Source organism: Erpetoichthys calabaricus, chromosome 4, assembly GCF_900747795.2.
Source record: "Erpetoichthys calabaricus chromosome 4, fErpCal1.3, whole genome shotgun sequence".
NCBI classification, from domain to species: Eukaryota; Metazoa; Chordata; class Cladistia; order Polypteriformes; family Polypteridae; genus Erpetoichthys; species Erpetoichthys calabaricus.
Genome location: NC_041397.2, coordinates 200752233 through 200770956, shown reverse-complemented (window position 1 = coordinate 200770956; position 18724 = coordinate 200752233). Strand labels below are relative to the sequence as shown.

General features: G+C 38.7%; 2 protein-coding genes across 4 annotated transcripts in view; one reads left to right on the top strand and one right to left on the bottom strand.

Moving 5' to 3' along the window:
• LOC114650517 (protein FAM3B-like) overlaps nucleotides 1-8381 on the top strand; it is a 41072-nt gene extending 32691 nt beyond the window's left edge. For all 3 annotated transcript variants that reach the window (XM_028800185.2, XM_028800184.2, XM_028800186.2), the window contains 3 exons: nucleotides 4386-4473; nucleotides 5231-5363; nucleotides 5528-8381. In XM_028800185.2, the coding sequence (XP_028656018.1) occupies nucleotides 4386-4473; nucleotides 5231-5363; nucleotides 5528-5623 (317 nt within the window). In that variant the 3' untranslated portion in view covers nucleotides 5624-8381. The remainder of the gene's footprint in view (nucleotides 1-4385; nucleotides 4474-5230; nucleotides 5364-5527) is intronic.
• Nucleotides 1-18724, bottom strand: part of tmprss2 (transmembrane serine protease 2) — a 226717-nt gene that overhangs the window by 115774 nt on the left and 92219 nt on the right. The gene's annotated exons all lie outside the window — the stretch shown is intronic.

The window sequence follows — 18724 nt, the reverse complement described above, 5'->3', positions numbered from 1 at the left end:
TCCTCAAGAGGTGGGTGGACAAACAAAAAACCACAAATTCTGACAAACTCCAAGCGTTGATTTTGCAAGAATGGGCTGCCATCAGTCAGGATTTGGCCCAGAAGCTGATTGACAAAATGCCAGGGCGAATTGCAGACGTCTTGAAAAAGAAGGGCCAACACTGCAAATATTGACTCTTTGCATAAACTTAATGTAATTGTCAAAAAAAGCCTTTGAAACTTATGAAATGCTTGTATTTATATTTCAGTATACCATAGAAACATCTGACAAAAAGATCTGAAAATGCTGAGGCAGCAAACTTTGTGAAAACCAATACTTGTGTCATTCTCAAAACATTTGGCCATGACTGTACGCGTAAGGAATACATTCATTTAAAAAATGACTATTCACAAATGGAAGGCTAAAGAGCATAAAAGACCACTCCCGCAAATAATCATTGTATAACATAATTATTCAATTTTATTGACTTAGTTGTTAGAAATGAATGCAAATTAATCATTATAAATAACAAACTAATTTCAGGGGCAAACTATTAAAAATCAAACAACTTGTTGGTTAAGAAAGAAGAAATGATGCATAGAGCAAAATAAATTTAAAAGTCTCTTTTTTCTAATCTTTCACAACTCAAAAGAGAGGTCAGAAAAAATTTAAAACTATTAAAGTAAAAATATAACAAAATGAGCCACGATTAACTTTACAGAAATAGGTCTAAACTACAATTCAGTCTAGAAGGAGTTTTGCAACATAATCTTAAAATTAACTCTAAGTAATGGAGACCAAAAACACGGCAGCAAAAAGCAACGTATGCCATTAAAAATGTGCGGTAAGTCCTAGCCACATATAGTCCTTTCCGGAAACTGTAGCCCAAATGATTGCAGACCTGAGACTCCTAATTTGGGAAGAAGCCCCGTATCTGCAGACTTATGACATAATTGAGGATAAGGAACTCCCAAAAAAAAAAACTAACATAATTAAAGCAAAAATAAGTCAGTGTGGCACTGATGCAGCACAAACTACAAATACATAAGCCTGGACATTTAAAATATAGTCATAGGAAACAAAGAAATGGGTTTGCAGTCTTGTTATTTCTTATTTCTGCTATATACAATATGCTTATAAAGTATGCTTTTTAATCTGCCAGGTTGCATTACAAAATGTCTGATTTTCAGTTAATGTGAGGGCATCTTCTTTTTTGGCATGAATATAGAAATCTTGACCACTGAACTATACATTTAATTTGAGACACAAGTTTTTATTTTTTTATTACAATGTGTGGAAACTTTGAAATATTTCTAATCTCACCCACCCCGAGCCAATGGCAGGTTCAGTGTCCAATACCCAAGATAGTTAATAATAATGTACAAGCAAAACAAAGCAACACTTCTTGGAAATGTACCTTTTGTCCACATAAGCACGAGGTGTGCTTGTACAGAATCCTGGGTGGAGCGCTTTTAAGCAAAAGGCTTCCCTAAGCAACCATAAAGTTACACACATTTACTTATAAAGTAGTTTTTTGCAATATGTTTTACCTTTTATAATTTATTTAATTTGATCAATATTAATTATATCTGCCAGAATGTCAACGCTATGAAGCTATTAAGAGTGCAGGATAATCGAATTGAGAATTTTGACCATATTTTAAGAATAATGTATTACCACATGTAAAGTATAACCATTCCTTTAATTACCTGAGAATAACACAACACCGCATTTTAAAATTGCTCAGTCAAATTCAGGGTCAGGTTTTGGCCTGAACTTATTCTCCAGACAGATAACCAGTTGCAGGGTTCAAACCCAGAAATGATATGCCACATTTACCTAAAAATGAAGAACCTTTAAAAGATTGACAAAATTGATTGTTAAAAGAACATTCACATTTATGTAGTTTTTCTTTTGCCTGTTTTTGGAATAGTGGGTGATTTAAAGCCCAGAAAAACCTTGAATGAATTTCTTGCATTATCAGTTTTAATTCAGATACAGTAAAATTGGATGATAACTTCTCTAAGGTCACTTTGCGTTGTGTAGATGTCAGCATTATGAATTCCCACCCCTCACAGATTTTTGTCTGTGTCCTGTGAAGATGTTCTTCTGTATGTACTGTGAACTAATTGTGGCTTTATTTTTATTGAGGTGTAATGGCACATTAATAGTAAAAGCAGAGTAAAAAGCAATAGAGTATTACAATATTTTTTATATTAAATACTTTAGACAGTTATTGCATCAGAATGTTATTTTTGTGCGATCTGAGGAAATGTGGAAATAGTAGCATTTTATTATGCAAGCATCAAAGTCATTGTTTTATATTCCCAAAGATAGAATGCTAATGTTTGCTGTGTTCCATAGCTCACAATCGTAAATGCTTTGTCCACACATTTATGCTAAATATTTTTCAAGGACTTAATGAGAGTCATTCATTTTCAAGAACTGTCATATACAGTACCAATCAAGTACTCAAGCATACTTTGTGTACAAATAGTGAGAGCAGACCTGCAAAAGCCAACCAGCCCTTATTTCTGGTGTGAGCCCACTTGAAAGGCCCCAACACCAGTCTGATTAGCCCAGACTCAAAAGGCAGACTTTCAGGCCTACATTGACCTAAAATGAAACTAAGACTTTTAGACTTTTAAATTTCCAAAAATAGCCACCAGTATCAAATGAGAGAGGAAAACTGCAAACCCTCTGGCCAAAAAAAAAAAAAAAAAAAATTCCTTGAATATTTTGTAACCTTTTATTATAAAGAATTTGTAGAAATAAGAACACAGTGAGGAAATCATGAAAAAAACCATAAAATATGTTTAGCCCTAAAGGTAAGCATAAAGTAAACAAAACCAATAAGCAAGAAACCAAATATCAGTACCTTGTATAATCGTAAGAGGGTCAAAACCTGGATATTCAACAAAGAATCATAAATCAAAATCCGGTGCCACAAACTAGCAATGACAAAGTAGCTGTGTGACCAGCATCTTCTTCATATATACTGCTGGGACAGGCCCCAGCTGCATAATCAGGTGGCCCCGCCCCCTCAGACTGTACATAAGAGACAAGGCAGTTGAAAATAATAAAGCAAATGTATATATACATACAATGTTAACAACAAAATATTACACAACTAGACATTAAGCCCGTTACAATAACGGGCACTAGAACAGTAGTCCATAAACATTAGTAGGAAGAGTCTATATTAAATGGCAAGGGACCTTTTACCTCATTAATTTTTTCCCATAAAATGCCTGTAATTTTCTCTGACAGTAATACTGGCTTTGCTGCCCGTAATATGCGTTTAATTTTCTGTCACAACAGTGGGCAATCAGCAGATTCTCCCCAGCAACTGATGTAATGTGCGCGAAAATAAATCTACTTTTAAAAGTCATCGTATTGTAATATCATGAAAATTCGTATATTTAGGAAAACCCCTTCAACGACTGACACTTTACACTTTACCAGGCCAAGCTTCTTAATCGCAAATCTGACATCCTCCGAGTGAACACTTGCACAACAATGGGGAAGCTGGTCTCCGCGTCTCAGTACCCGAATGGATTTTTTCGTGCTTTATGTTTTAGGTCTTACCTCATTTACCAAAATCCGATTGGATCTGCCGCGTGATATTTTATAGGTCCAGCCCTCTCTGTCTTGTGTGACACGTTAGGTGGCCTTTGAAGCATTGCACCGTGCCCTGCGCATGCGCACTTCACCAGAAGACAGACACACACACAGACACTGGACGCACACAGGGGTTTTATTAAAGAGGATAATTAATAACACAATATCAAATAAATAAAAACCAAAAGCAGATTAATACAATATGACCTTTAAATAGCAAGACTAAATCAACTTGAGCCATTTTGTCAGATCTGGCTGTGCAAAAACTACTACAAATTAGGACCATCTCACCCCATCACATCACTTTTTTTATGTCACACACAGAATTAGAGTTATATATTTAGTAGGTTTCAGGTTAAATCACTGCTTATATTTGGCTTCTTTGATCATGCTGTTTGGCTTCATAATGGGCCCAGTGTGTGTTGTTTTTTTTTTTTGTTTTTTTTTAGTAAATTACAAATCTTGCCTGTGGAGCCAAAGCCACGTAGATGCTTTTCTCCCACTGGTTAAGTAAGGAGGCATCTTTAAATATATTTGAGGAAGCAGTGTTTCATCCTCTGCAATGCCCCTGCTTCTTTTTTTCCCTTCATGCAAGGTGAAAAGTTTCCAAAACGTTAACCTTATTCTATTTTCTTGTAGTGTTGTTGGCCTTTTGAATAAACTGCCATTTGTGGTTTTATTGTTTTAATACTACCATAGAACCACTTTTTCAAAGCTATATTCACTGTGGCAACATTTCATACATAATTAAAACTACTAAAATGCATCTCCTTGTTCCCCTTCAGATTTTGCTGGAAAAATGCTTCAATTTATGAAGGATATCCCACAAAATTCCATTGTCTTGATGGCAACCCATGATGAAGGAAGTACCAGGTATAAATTACAGATGTTTATTGTTAAATGGTCCCACTGTTTATATGAGACAGTTGGTGTTGAAAGTGACTAATCATTATTCAGTGGAGCATCTGCTCGAGAGAGAATGCTGGGAAGGCTGACATTGAAGAGCTGCCAAGTTCTCAAGTGCTATCATCACAACAGAGTGAATATGATAACATGTTGAAAGTGGCATTTTAACACAAATAATGCACAGTGCGAGAATGCTGGAAAAAGATTTCATGTTCTTAAGAATAACCAAACTGACAGCAACATCACAGCACAACATTGTCACTTCACAGTGTTTGGACTTGTGTTCATTTACTGGCTGGACACTGTTTGGTTTTGCATGTTTTCCTCATGTTTTTCTTGCAGTTCCTTTGGGTTTAGAAAGAGTTCTAAATAGGCACAGTGTGGTCGAGTGCCCCCTGCTTCTTTTCGTGCCCACTTCTGCATTTTACTTTTTACAGAGGACACATAGAAAAACTGGAAAGATAGATAGATAGATCTTTATTGTCATTGTCACTTTTACAAAGGAACAACGAAGTTGAAGATCTGAGTCGGAGAGCACACAGCCGGCAAGTCTAAGCGCGCCGCCATTCTCTATACCAAAAGAATAAAGATAAATGGTTTACAGTAATTAAGGGCATACAAGTGTACAGTATATAAAAGGTAGTTTATTTAGCATTGTAACAGACATTTTTTAAAATAATCTACATGCTTTAAAATATGTGAAAACGTCTTCTTTCCTGTTCAGGCTATCCAGTGATATTAAGACAGAGATTACCAATCTTGGCAGTAAGGAGATTCAGAAGATTGCTTTTCGATCAAATTGGGTATTTATAGGAGCAAAAGGATTTGTGCTTCCTACTAACATCAGATCAGAACAGGTAATATATTACTGATTAGCATACTTTCATTATGTAATTTGTTATTAATGTTGTACTACTAGCATTTAATGTTATTTTTTTCAAATGTGCATAGTGTTATTGTGTAGTTGTTTGGTGTTTATTCAAATTATGTTTATTTTCTTTTTTTCTCCAATGGCTAACAGATAAATCATTCTGACCAAGCAAAAAACAGGTATAGTGGCTGGCCAGCAGAAGTCCAAATAGAAGGCTGCATTCCAAGGATATATCAGCGAAGTTAATATTGTGGTAATTCTGATTCAGTAAGGTTAGAAAAACACTGTTAATATTCCAGATGCTACATGAATTTGCCTTTACGAAGGGTGAAACGGCACTGCTATGCAGACTTTGGCCCTCACCAAACTCAGGAATTCATGTTTAAATGTGTATCTGTTATATGGATCAGAGCTTGAAATTGTTCAGAAGTAAATGAAGACGTACAATATATTGTAACTGTTCATATCATAAATCATCTGACTTTCAACAACGTTTTGGTGTTTATATACAATATGGTGTATCCAAGATTGTGTTGAACATAAGTGTCTAAAATAATTAACAGATAAACTCGTGGGTACTGTTCACATAGCACAAGAGTAGACAATCTGTATTTACATTTCAAAAAATTCAGCCATTGTCAATTAAAAAAATATTACCTCACTGATTCCTACATATTTGTTTTTCTTGGATGTCAAAGTAAAACTGAGATACAACATTTTGCTCAAAATATTTGATTTGTGCAAAGTGTCCAAGGCTGTCATGGATATAACTGGGTCAACAAGTAATTAGTACATCAATAATAGTCATTGGTAGAGGAAATGCCAAAACTGGAACCATTCAGCCAAACCCAGCTGTGGATTATATACTTCATATACAGTGCCTAGAAAATGTATTCAGCCCCGTCACCTTTTTCCACATAAATGATTTCTAAAATCCTTGGATTTTTGATTAGATTTTTTATTTATAAGTTAAACACTTTTTCACAGTGCTGTCAAAAAAAGAAAGAAAACTGCAAGCATTAAAAATTGAATTTCAAAAACTGAATTGACAACAGTTTGTAAGAATTCATCACCTTGTTCAGTTATTGGTTGTACCACAGCTCACACCTATAACAGTTAGTAGTCTTTTTGGACAAGTCTCTATTATGTTTACACATGATATAGCGAGATTTGTCCATTTCAATCTGTGCTAGGTAAGTTGGGGAGTGGAGATGGACAGCAATGTTTAGGTCTTACCGCAGATGTTTGATGGGGTTCAGGCCAGGACGCTGACTGGGACACTCAAACAAATTGGGTTTCCTCATTAAAAGCCACTCCCTTATTGCAGTGGCAGTTTACTTTGGGTCATTGTCGTACTGAAAGACAAAGTTCCTCTCTAGTTTACAATTTCTGGTAAGTCTTCCTTCAGGATTTGTCTGTATTCTGTATAGCATGTTTCTCCCCATCAGTCCTCACCAGAGTGCAACTCTCAGCTGCTGCTGCTGAAAAGTGTCCCTACAACATGATGCTGTCAGCTGGCTGATGTGCAGTGTTAGATTTACACCACACATACTGACTTAGTGTTAAAGCCAAAAAGTTCCACTTTAATCTCATCAGAACCCAAGACCACACCTTTGCAACATCTCTGATGTAACGTTTTGCCAGTTTGTCGTCTTTTCATTTTTGGCATTCTTACAAAAAAAGAGCCCTTTTTGTGCAGTGCCTTGGAGGTTGTTGAGCTGTGAACATCCTCTTCAGCTACAGTCACTTACTTCTGTAATTTAGTCAGTGACCGCAGGCATTAAAGTATGTTCTCTGACGAGTGTCGTTCTTCTTCAGCAGCTAAATTTAGAGGAGTAAGGTTGTGTGGATGTAGTTTAACATTTTCCACTTTCATATCATGGACTCTTTCCCCGATCTGTGCTTCTTTAAAATGATATGGCTGATTTGCTCAGTTGTCTTCATTTTGGTTTGTTGTATGGAAAATCTCTACCATACTACTGGACCTCAGCAATAGAAGGTGTAGTTATCGTCAGAAATTAATTTAGAATAGCTGATCATGCCATTGATGGTGTCCTGTTGTGCCAGCAATGAATTTTGTAGCTTGGTAAGGTAATAGCAAAGCCTTATATTTACAAACGGTATGAATACTTTTTAAATTTCATAACGATGATTTTCTTTTTAATAAATTGTTAATGTTTTCAATTTGTTTCTGTTGTAATGGTGCACGCTGTATTGTAGATCAGCTAGACAAATCTGAATTTGAATATGCAAGTTTAGTATGTGAGACCATTAAATGTGAACATAGTTTTTTGGGTCTGAATACTTTTTCTAGGCACTCTATGACCATAAACAAATTATGAAAAGAGAGCTATATAACAGTGTGGTTCCGTCCAGGTCATCAGATTCCAACCACTAAGAAAACAGTAATGCTGCCAACAAAAAATAAACACTTAAGGAATATAGAAATTGACAGCATGATAAAGGGCAGTCAGACATAACAAGCTGCTTCTTGAACTTCACCCTAGAATTGCTCATTTTGTTATTTTCTAGTTTTTCATTTTTAATGTTGCACTCCAGATTTAAATTATGTATTTAATATTGTGAGCACATCTTTTGTGCTTCTTTTGTTTGTTGATATGATTGATTTTTTTTTTTTAATTTATTTTGCTTGAGAAAACTGAAAATTAAATATTTGGATTATAAAGGGCACACTGAGACATATTCATAAAATGTAGTCATCTGTGAGTACTGGACATGTTAACCTCATCATATTTTGTGAATTGCTTTTGTAAGATCTTGTCCGACCTTTTGAGTTTTTGCTTGTTTTCATGTTCTAAAGTATCAGTTTTTTTGTCAGGGCTAACAAACATAATGCTTGAGGACTTTTCTTTGTTTATTACAGTCATTCTGGGGGGGAAAAGAAAATCAGTAATGTTTTTGGCTGGAGATGGTGTTTGATTTACTGAATTACCAAAGAAATACCAATCATATTTGTTGTACTTAATAAATATTTTATTTTTCATTCAGTTGCCCACCTTTGTTTTTTAAAAAAACAAAATCCAAAACCAATGTATATGAAATATAAATGAAAAAGCAGTTGGTACAATGGCACAGTGGTTAGCACTCTTTGACACTGACCTGGTCCGTGTCTCTGAATTTTTCCATGTTTTTCCACTTGCCTGAGTTTTTTTTTTATTGACCTGAAATAAATGAATGTGGGTAGTGTGCCCAGTGAAAGCTTGGCACTCCATTCAGGGTTTGTCTTAAGAAATCATGCAACAACACAAGAAAGATGTGTAAGCTGACAATTCTGCTCTTTAATATGAATAAACGATCAACATAACTACATGTGACATGAGTTTAGAGTGACTCAGAACCTGATCCTGGGGACCTCTGGTGGCTTCCCCTTTTATTGGGACTCCTAGCCTAATTAAGTGAGACGTTGTTTTCCAGTTTTGGAGTGAATGAAGGCATTACGGCTTTGTTTTGTTAATTCTTTTGAGAATATGCCAAACATTTACAGTATGTGTGTTACATGGGGATAATTTTAACTTTTTTTTTTTAAACTTGGTTTTTAAGATTGTCGTTACCATCGTGGTTTTCATTCATCTTTTTAAGGTATTTGATTATTTAATCCATTGTTTACTAATGAATAATAATGCAAGACGAGGTAGCAAGTGGTAGCTGAAACTGACAACTCTAAGTAAGTAACTGGTGTTGTAGTGTTGAACAGTTAAAAGTAACAACGATTTCTTAGTGATGTATAAGTTGCATATAAAGAATAATTGGATACAACACCATACAACACTCATACAGTTGAATATTAATGCTAGTAACAAAGTGAGGGCACAAACATTCATAAGTAAGAAAGCATTCATTTTAGGTACAGGTAGGTGGCTGACTTTAAAGTAGTTAAGAGAACTAATGCTACATAGACAGGTGTCTAGCGCAAAGGCCCAAATCGGGCACAAGCAGCTATAGGAACAGACAAGAGATTAAGGAAACAACTAGCAGTGGATATTCACTAAGTGAGTTTTCTTACTAAGAAGGAAGAAGAGTGTAATAAGTTTACCGGATTGAACAGCGGCCAGGGAAGTAGGGCAGTTAAGAGGGCAACAGTGTAAAGGTTCATTAGTAGGCCTACAAGGGAATACAAACGGTGGTAGTGGAGAGCTTTTAAGTAAGGAATAAGAGGGGTTTAAATTTAGGAGAACAGTAAAGTTAACCTCCTAGAAAGACCAACAGCAGACAGTCAAAAGGGAGAATATTACAGGAGCTTAAGGGGCCATAAGAAGTAAAACAACTGCAGCAGTTCATGTTTTTTGAATTATTTAGTCTTACCATTCAAGTTAAATTTATTTAGTTTTAATTAGAAAAGGCTGAGCAGTTTTAGTAATATAAAGCCAAATTTTAATAATGAGGTCAGTGCAATACAAGTACTGCTAGAATTTGAACTTTTTGGAAAATGCCTTGGAGGTTCCAGTCTTCTATGAGGGCAACATCTGCAGAAGATGCCAGCTGATCCAGCACAGCAATCCCCGGGTCATTGAACTGGAAAAGGAACTTAATGGCCTGTGTTTTAGAAGAGAATTGGTGGACCTGGCTGAGGTGTCCTTTAGAGAGATAATGTGCACCCCCAAGGAGGTGTGGGAGAAGACTCCTGACCAGACAGGTGGGCTGGATGGTGTCTTTGAAGATTCTGAGGTGATAAGCAGACATGGGGAGTCCCAACAGGTCACCTCAAAACCAGTTCCCAGAAAAAGAGAGGTAGTGAATCATTGGGGACTCAACATTATGAAGTATAATGGGTACAAATGTAAACGTATTACATGTAGGAAGTAAAAAATGTTAGGTTTCAATATAGAGGTCAAAAATTTAATGGTACACCATCTGAGAATGATTTAGGAGTCGCAGTGGGCTTGACACTATCATTGGCCAGACGGACAGTGTTCAGAAGCCATAAAGAAGGCAAACAGAATGTTAGGTTATATAGCACGATGTGTAGAGGAGAAGTCCAAGGAGGTTTTACTCAAGCGTTATAATGCACTGGTGAATCCTCATCTTGTGTAATGTGTGCAGTTTTGGTCTCCCGGCTACAAATAGGACATAGCAGTACTAGAATGTGAATTTCCCATTGGGATTAATAAAGTATCTATCTATCCTATCTATCTATCTAGAAAAGGTCCAGAGAAGAGTCACTGGGCTGATTCCAGGGCTACATGGGATGAATTATGAAGAATGATTAAAAGAGCTGAGCCTATACAGTTTAAGCAAAAGAAGATTAAGAGGTGACATGACTGAAGTGTTTAAATTATGAAGGGAATTAGTACAGTAGATCAAGACTGTTATTTTAAAATGAGTTCATCAAGAACACAGGGACACAGTTGGAAACTGATTAAGGGTAAATTTTCTCGTTAGGAAGTTATTGTTTACACGGAGAACCATAGACACTTGGAATAAGCTACCAAGGTAGTGTGGTAGATAGTAGGAATTTAGGGACTTTCAAAAGATGTTATTTTGGAGGAATTAAGTCAATAGGACTGGTGACCTTTGTTGGGCTTATTGTTCTAAGGGGCACGTCAGTGGGCCTGACACTGAAGTAGTTGCAGCTTTTCAGCATCCTCAGTTATATGCCGGGGAGTCTGTGCTGCTTCTTGTTAATTGTCATTATTAGGATAAAGTTAAGGAAGCAAACTACACAGAAGAAAGGCAAGTGAATAGGGAAAAAAAAGTAGCATTAAAAATTACAGAAAAATACTTCAAACATCACTTGTGTGCTTTTCTGAATGCAAAATGAAGAAGAAAAGAACCAACTAATTAAATGAGATCAAAATTAAATAACCTGCTGGTTAACGTACTGGTGACCACTAAACAAGAACTCTGCAAACATTTTCAGCAAGTGAGTAAGGTGCCTGTTCAAGAGGGTGCAGAATGAGACCCCTTATTACTTGATTACAAGTTTCAATTGGCTGCTCTTTCCCATGTCTAAAACAGAGGCTGCAGACCCCTCCACTGCTCACAACAGAAGGCAAAAGATAATGCGAGAGTTACAAAAACAGAACTCCAGTGTGGCTGATCCATGGCCCAACGATGGGTGCTTTGTAATCCTGACCTTTTATCTTTCAAGTAAAAATGTCCACTTTTGAGTTTGCTCCTTTAAGGCCGCTTGCCGTTTTACATTTGGTTGACACCTAATTCCATTCAATTTTTTTTTTAAATAATATTTGCAGTACATGCAGGTTAAGTGATTTGTACAGTGTCACTTAAACTTGGGGTTTAAAGTCCAGTGACCTCACCAGTGTGCCAAGCTGCCTAAAATGCAAGATTTATCCAAACAAATTAATAGAAATTGAGACAAACTGCTTACACAAGTTCTCATGCATGTTAGATACAACTTAAAATCTTTGTGTCCACTTTCGATTTTGCCCAAAAAATACACAACATTCAAAATACAACACACCCGGGTCAGATTTATACAATGCACAAAAAGAGGCTTGAAATGCGCATATGGATAGAGACTTTATTTATCCCAAGGGGAAATTCACATACTCCAGCAGCAGCATACTGATAAAAAAACAATATTAAAGAGTAATAAAAATGCAGGTATAACAGACAATAACTTTGAATAATGCTAATGTTTACCTGTCAAATCCCACCCCCCATTCCGCCCCCACCACCCCCCCCAGGTGCAATTGAAGAGTCGCATAGTTTGGGGGAGGAACGATCTCCTTAGTCTGTCAGTGGAGCAGGACAATGACAGCAGTCTGTCGCTGAAGCTGCTCCTCTGTCTGGAGATGACACTGCTTAGTGGATGCAGTGGATTCTCCATAATTGATAGGAGCCTGCTGAGCGCCCTTCGCTCTGCTACAGATATTAAACTGTCCAGCTCCATGCCAACAATAGAGCCTGCCTTCCTCACCAGTTTGTGGCGTGAGGCGTCTTTCTTCTTAATGCTGCCTCCCCAGCACACCACCGCGTAGAAGAGGGCGCTTGCCACAACCGTCTGATAGAACATCTGCAGCATCTTATTGCAGATGTTGAAGGTCGCCAGCCTTCTAAGGAAGTATAACCGGCTCTGTCCTCTCTTGCACAGAGCATCAGTATTGGCCGTCCAGTCTAATTTATCATCCAGCTGCACTCCCAGATATTTATAGGTCTGCACCATCTGCACACAGTCACCTCTGATGATCACGGGGTCCGTGAGGGGCCTGGTCCTCCTAAAATCCACCACCAGCTCCTTGGTTTTGCTGGTGTTCAGTTGTAGGTGGTTTGAGTCAAACCATTTAACAAAGTCATTGATTAGGTCCCTATACTCCTCCTCCTGCCCACTCCTGATGCAGCCCACGATAGCAGTGTCATCAGCGAACTTTTGCAAGTGGCAGGACTCCGAGTTGTATTGGAAGTCCGATGTATATAGGCTGAACAGGACCGGAGAAAGTACAGTCCCTTGTGGCGCTCCTGTGTTGCTGACCACAATGTCAGACCTGCAGTTCACGAGACGCACATACTGAGGTCTGTCTGTAAGATAGTTCACGATCCATGCCACCAGGTATGAATCTACTCCCATCTCTGTTAGCTTGTCCCTAAGGAGCAGAGGTTGGATTGTGTTGAAGGTGCTAGAGAAGTCTAGAAACATAATTCTTACAGCACCACTGCCTCTGTCCAAGTGAGAGAGGGATCGGTGTAGCATGTAGATGATGGCATCCTCCACTCCCACCTTCTCCTGATATGCAAACTGCAGAGGGTCAAGGGCGTGTTGAACCTGTGGCCTAAGGTGGTGAAGCAGTAGCCGCTCCATGGTCTTCATCACATGTGACGTCAGAGCGACTGGCAGGAATATGCAGCTTTCCATGCAAACGTCAGGATTTAGAAAAGAACACTTGATTGGAGAACTTGCGTGTATCAACAGCAACTCTGCGCCATGTCAGAGAAACTCAAAAATGATGACACCGTTGATCGAGTTAGGTAATCCAGCCAGATCAGCTAAATAACAACTCGCACATACAGGAATTGTTATTAGTATTAAAATTGGGTGTTGATGTGACAGACATGTTTAGCCTCAAAAAATGTTGAAGATGATGTTCAGACTGTGTTTTTTATTAAAACAATTTTATTTAACTTGACTCCAATGTCCGTTTGTTTGTCTCGGTCGAATTTTGCAACTGATTTTAAACACACTGTTGGCAAAGAGAATGTTTTCAGATTTGCATATGTGCTCAGTATCGATGACAATACAGTAATCTGTCAAAACCGATGCAATTACCTAACAAATTTCGCCGTATGGTTATGCGATTCCAATTAACGCGCACACAACAATGACAGAGAGAGAATAGTGCGATATAAGGGGCATACAAGCGATCGGACTGCCCCTTCAGTGAGTGGAGTGGGTAAATATACGTGCCAACTTTACTTGTTTACTCTTGTGAAGGAGTAGCCTTGATGATCATGGTGAGGAAGTATTGCCGTAAGATTGCCATTCTGTAGTTGATATTTTCTTTCGTAGCGACAGAGCACTAATCCCATAAGAGCCTGAACAGAAAAATAGAGACCAAAACAGAATTCTTTTTAGCATTCATATAATTCTGCAAAGAAGATATATTATGTAATACTTTTAAAGAAGCTTCCCGTTCATAAAAAATGATAAAAGAAAAATCATTTGCAAAATACTCAAAAACTAAAAAGTATTTTTAAGTAAAACGATTTGATTTACTTTAGTTATAAATGCTGTCCCATTCTGTATCCATTTCCCAGAGATTTTCATCGACTTCACAGAGTTGCTTGGAGTTTTCTTTTGTTTTCGTTGTGTAGTTTCGGTCCCCACTGCGTGATTCACTCCAAGCTGGACTTTCCACACGCGTGCATTTATACTTCAAGCAGCTGAGACCAAACAAAGACGGGCTCGCTCAAATTTGTTATGCGACTTCTAAAACCAGTTGTTTGCTCTAGTGATGATTTAGATGTCATATTAAAGGACGGAATTGATTACACGATCGGCTGTTTTGTGTTTTAGATTTGTAATTAATGTAAACCACTTTCTCGTGGTCTCTTTTCACATTCCCTTATTAAAGAGTATTTTTCTGTTGCTCACTGCCAAAATGAAAAGTTAAAATCCACCGTGATTCAACGTTCTGTAACAGAGTTTTTCACCCCGATGGGCCGTGGAGATTATAGTGTGGCTCACCTGGGTCTGAACATGAGAGGGACAAGCTCCTCGGGTGGTCGAGACCTAACTGAGGAGGACAGGACTACCTGGAGAAGCTGGCATAAGAGCAGCTCCGTGATCGGAGAGTTGCAGACTCAGCCTTTAAGACGAGTCTCCGAGCTGCTACAGCCCATCTGCCTGGGTGTGTGGTCACTACACTAGCGAGTATCACGGGCATACGAGATTCCTCTGAAGCGGAGAGAGCGCGGGCAAAGGGACGAAGCAGATGCTCCACCCCCAAAAAGTGCGAACGCTGATCTTGGGGCGGCTTCTTTTTTAACCGATTTCTCCGGTAGCCCCGCCCCCTGCGGACATTGGATCACGTGTATGAGGTGTGACGTGTTTGTGATTAGTAGTGCCAGAGCAGTGGGGATGTGTAGTAGGGGAGACAATGGCAGAAAGAAAGCGAAGCGTTGTTTGGAGTTATTGTACTCCATTGAATAATAATGAAGCAAAACGGGATCCGTAGCAGAAGGACGTACGTTCCAAAAACCAAATGGAAGTCAGTCACATTGCCGAACACGAGGAGTTACAGTGGAGGCGATCAGAAGAGGACACAGACGCTCAGCTAAAAAGCTTGGCACGCTTGCCAGAGGGCTGCAGTCTGCTCTTAACGAAAGGCAGGCGGTGCCCAGGTAACTAACGTCAGTGCGGTAAACTCGTGAAACTTTGTTGTAATTGTTTGAAGAGAACAAAAAATCAGTGTCTGTTGTTGGGGAGGAGAATATTAAATTTATAGCTTGATGAATGGACATACTTAGAACACATTTTCAAATTTTCTACATTATGTCCATTTATGTATGAACACAAATATATAATTAGAATGTTTATATCATGTCACATCCATCCATCCATTATCCGACCTGCTATATCCTAACTACAGGGTCACGGGGGTCTCCTGGAGCCAATCCCAGCCAACACAGGGCGCAAGGCAGGAAAGAATCCCCGGGCAGGGCGCCATCCCACCGCAGATCAGGTCCCATTTAAATAAATTGAAAATAAATGTCATTAAAATTTAACAAATAAAAATGTATTCATGCATACAATATTCTTCTAAAATTCATTCACCATGAAAGTATATTTGGTTAATCTAATATTTTGTCATGTTTACAACACAAACTCATTGGCTCACATTTAACGTCTCTAGTTTTTGTCACTTCTCGGTTTTCCTGATCCAAAACTTTGGCAGCCGGTCTTTGCCCACTTTTTTTTCTGGCGCATCCCAAGGAATCATCAATTCTCCTTCTTACTGACATCGCCTCAGACAAACCCAGAAAATTCAGAAACACACCCGTCATTCAGGCTCCAAGTTTTTGACAGGGCTTTGACAAACTGATTCACTAAACCAAACTTAAAATGAAGGAGTTGCAGGAGCGCTTTAGCTGGAACCAGCAAGCTACAGTACGTCTGATGAGGTTTCTGGACACCACGCTACAGCTCTTGTTCTAGCTGGCCACTCCATCGGAACCCAATGTCAGTTCCTGGCCCTGTTGTTAACAAAACTTATTGTAATAATCGTAACCTGTTTTTCCATCTGAACAACAGTAAACCTGCTTTTGCTGACCCCTGTATGTACTGCAACGAACAGCTAGATGGAGGTTATCCCAATAACGGACACACTTATTCCGAAACAAATAGCTTACAGCAAACAAACTCGCAAACGCCCTCTCACTTCACTATACAGGCTATTCCACTCTCGCGATGTTACCGATCGTCGTCCAGCGTCTCGGGTCGTGTCCCTTTTCCCAGTTACCCTGTTATCATCTGCAAGGTTGTATTTATAATGCCATGGGAGTCTCCACGTGCCTTCTTGGACTTCAAATGGATAACGAGAAAAGCCAAGCAAAATGACACCTTTTATTGGCTAACTAAAAAGATTACAATATGCAAGCTTTCGAGGCAACTCAGGCCCCTTCTTCAGGCAAGATGTAATCAATGGATAACGAGAAAGATAACGAGAAAGTTCCGGGTGTTTCTGGACCGCAGAGGTCAGCACATCTGTGAATGCCCGGAGTAAATCACTTGTCCAGAACCCGCCCATCTCTAGAGTGACAATGCTTGCCATTTATATATATACTGTATTCTGTCACATTTAGGAAGTTATCTGTCAGCTTTTACTGAAAAAAATGACTACCCTGCCTCTATTTTTTAAATAGTAATGCGTTTAGTTTGGGGTGAGCTGGTGGAGATTGCTGAAAAATGTCTCCAAGGAGTGAGGGGAATATAAATTGTGTGAATGACCGAGATGATGTTAAACGCGATGACTAATCTTGGAAGCCTGAGCTTTATGTCCTTTTGCGAGTTTGAAACTGCTAGGAGAGACAGCTGTTCTCTTACCTCGCAGATGGACGTGTTCGCAGCCTGCTTGTGTGGAGACTCATTTCGTCGATCCTCCCACCGGCGTCGGGGTATTCAATCCGGAGAGAGAGGGGGCGGGAACGTCCGCCTCGGACACGCCCATGGGGCTTTTGCCTGCTTATTTGCCTTCGAACTTGGTGATTAATCGCGCTCTAGTCTGTTCACGTTCGTGGAGTCTCAGTCACTCTTTTGCTTTAGGTTTCTTTTTCTTGTCGGTCAATTTAGCAAAGCCCTTTGTCACACACGCCTTTTCACCTAAATTCCTTATTTCAGTTATATATATGCAGATGCTCTAAATCTATATGCAACACTATCATCTCTTTAATCGCAGGTGACAGATTTAGAACAAACAGTCCCTTGAACACGAGATCATGTTCCATCTCTGGCATGTGTTTCTTTCCAAATTAGGTGTCTTGCTCCCCACTTCGAGAAGGGTCCGGCTGCAGGTCGCAGACTTGGCCTTCCACGCCTCCTGCCTTCCACAGTCCGCCCCACAACCGCCTATAGTCCGTAGAAAGAGAAGAAGAGCTGCTGTACAGTTGTTCCAATTGGAAAAAGAAAAGGAGCTGAAAACGATTTCTGACATGGAACAATGGCACAACAGAACCAGGTATGGACTCACAGAATAAAAAGCTCAGTATATTTAAAGAAACTTTAGATCCATTAAACAAAACTAATGAGATGTACGATTATATACTGTATAGCGAATCCAAGTGTTCTCTGTTTATCGTCATTACTGACATATCCTATTTTAAGCATATCGTTTTAATTATCTTTTACCTCTTGTATTATTTCTTTTTAATATTTGCCGTATTATTTCATCTATATTAACTTTTTCACTTATTTATGAGATGTTATGTAGAGAATCTGCAATGTTAGTATACAATATGAAAGGTATTTATGTTTATCGTCGTCATTAGCGTATGTTAAATATCTTAACTTAGTTAAGTTAGCTAGTTATAAAAGCACGTTAGCGCTTTCTGCCAAATTAGTATTACATATGATTTTTGTCTTGATTTCCACAGTCACATTTCTCCATAAAGGCAGAGAATATAAAAACAACTTTGATAACATTGATTAAATATCCAAATGAATCCAAGTGCCCTCTTTGTAAAAAGCACAGAGACTACAGCATCCTGCTATGTCACCTTCAGAGTCATGAAGGCCACATTGTCAAGTATGCAGGTAGTATATATACAGGGTATGCTAAGACTGTGTGCTTGCAAACAATACTGACGTTTAGATTTCTGAACTGGAACTTTTTTAAATACAGGTTAAAAAGCTGAGCATTTTCCGTTGTTTGGCAGGATTTACTATTTACAGATGTAACACAGGGTGTGTCCCAAGTGGCCAATTCCATTGTTGTTTTTATTTAAAAGTCATTGTCAACAGTTTACTGTATGTCAGTATTTAATATTTTTCTTTGATTAAATTTTTTTACCCCGTGTATTAGGGCCTCCCTAGTGTGTGCTTGGTGTGTTGCTGTGTGTGCGCCCTGCGGTGGGCTGGTGCCCTGCCTGGGTTTTGTTTCCTGCCTTGCGCCCTCTGTTGGCTGGGATTGGCTCCAGCAGACCCCCGTGATACTGTAGTTAGGATATATAGCGGGTTGGATGAAGGATGGATGGATGTATTAGGGCCTTCCAAGTCAGATGAATAGCCATGGCTGTGGACTTTCCATGTTGATGGTATGACCATTTCATATTGTAACTATCATTTTTTGTATGTCTGTATTTAATGTTGTGTCCAGGTTTCCAAAGGACCATTTTGTGGTGTCTCTGTATTTCATCCTCGAGGCTCCCTTCAGT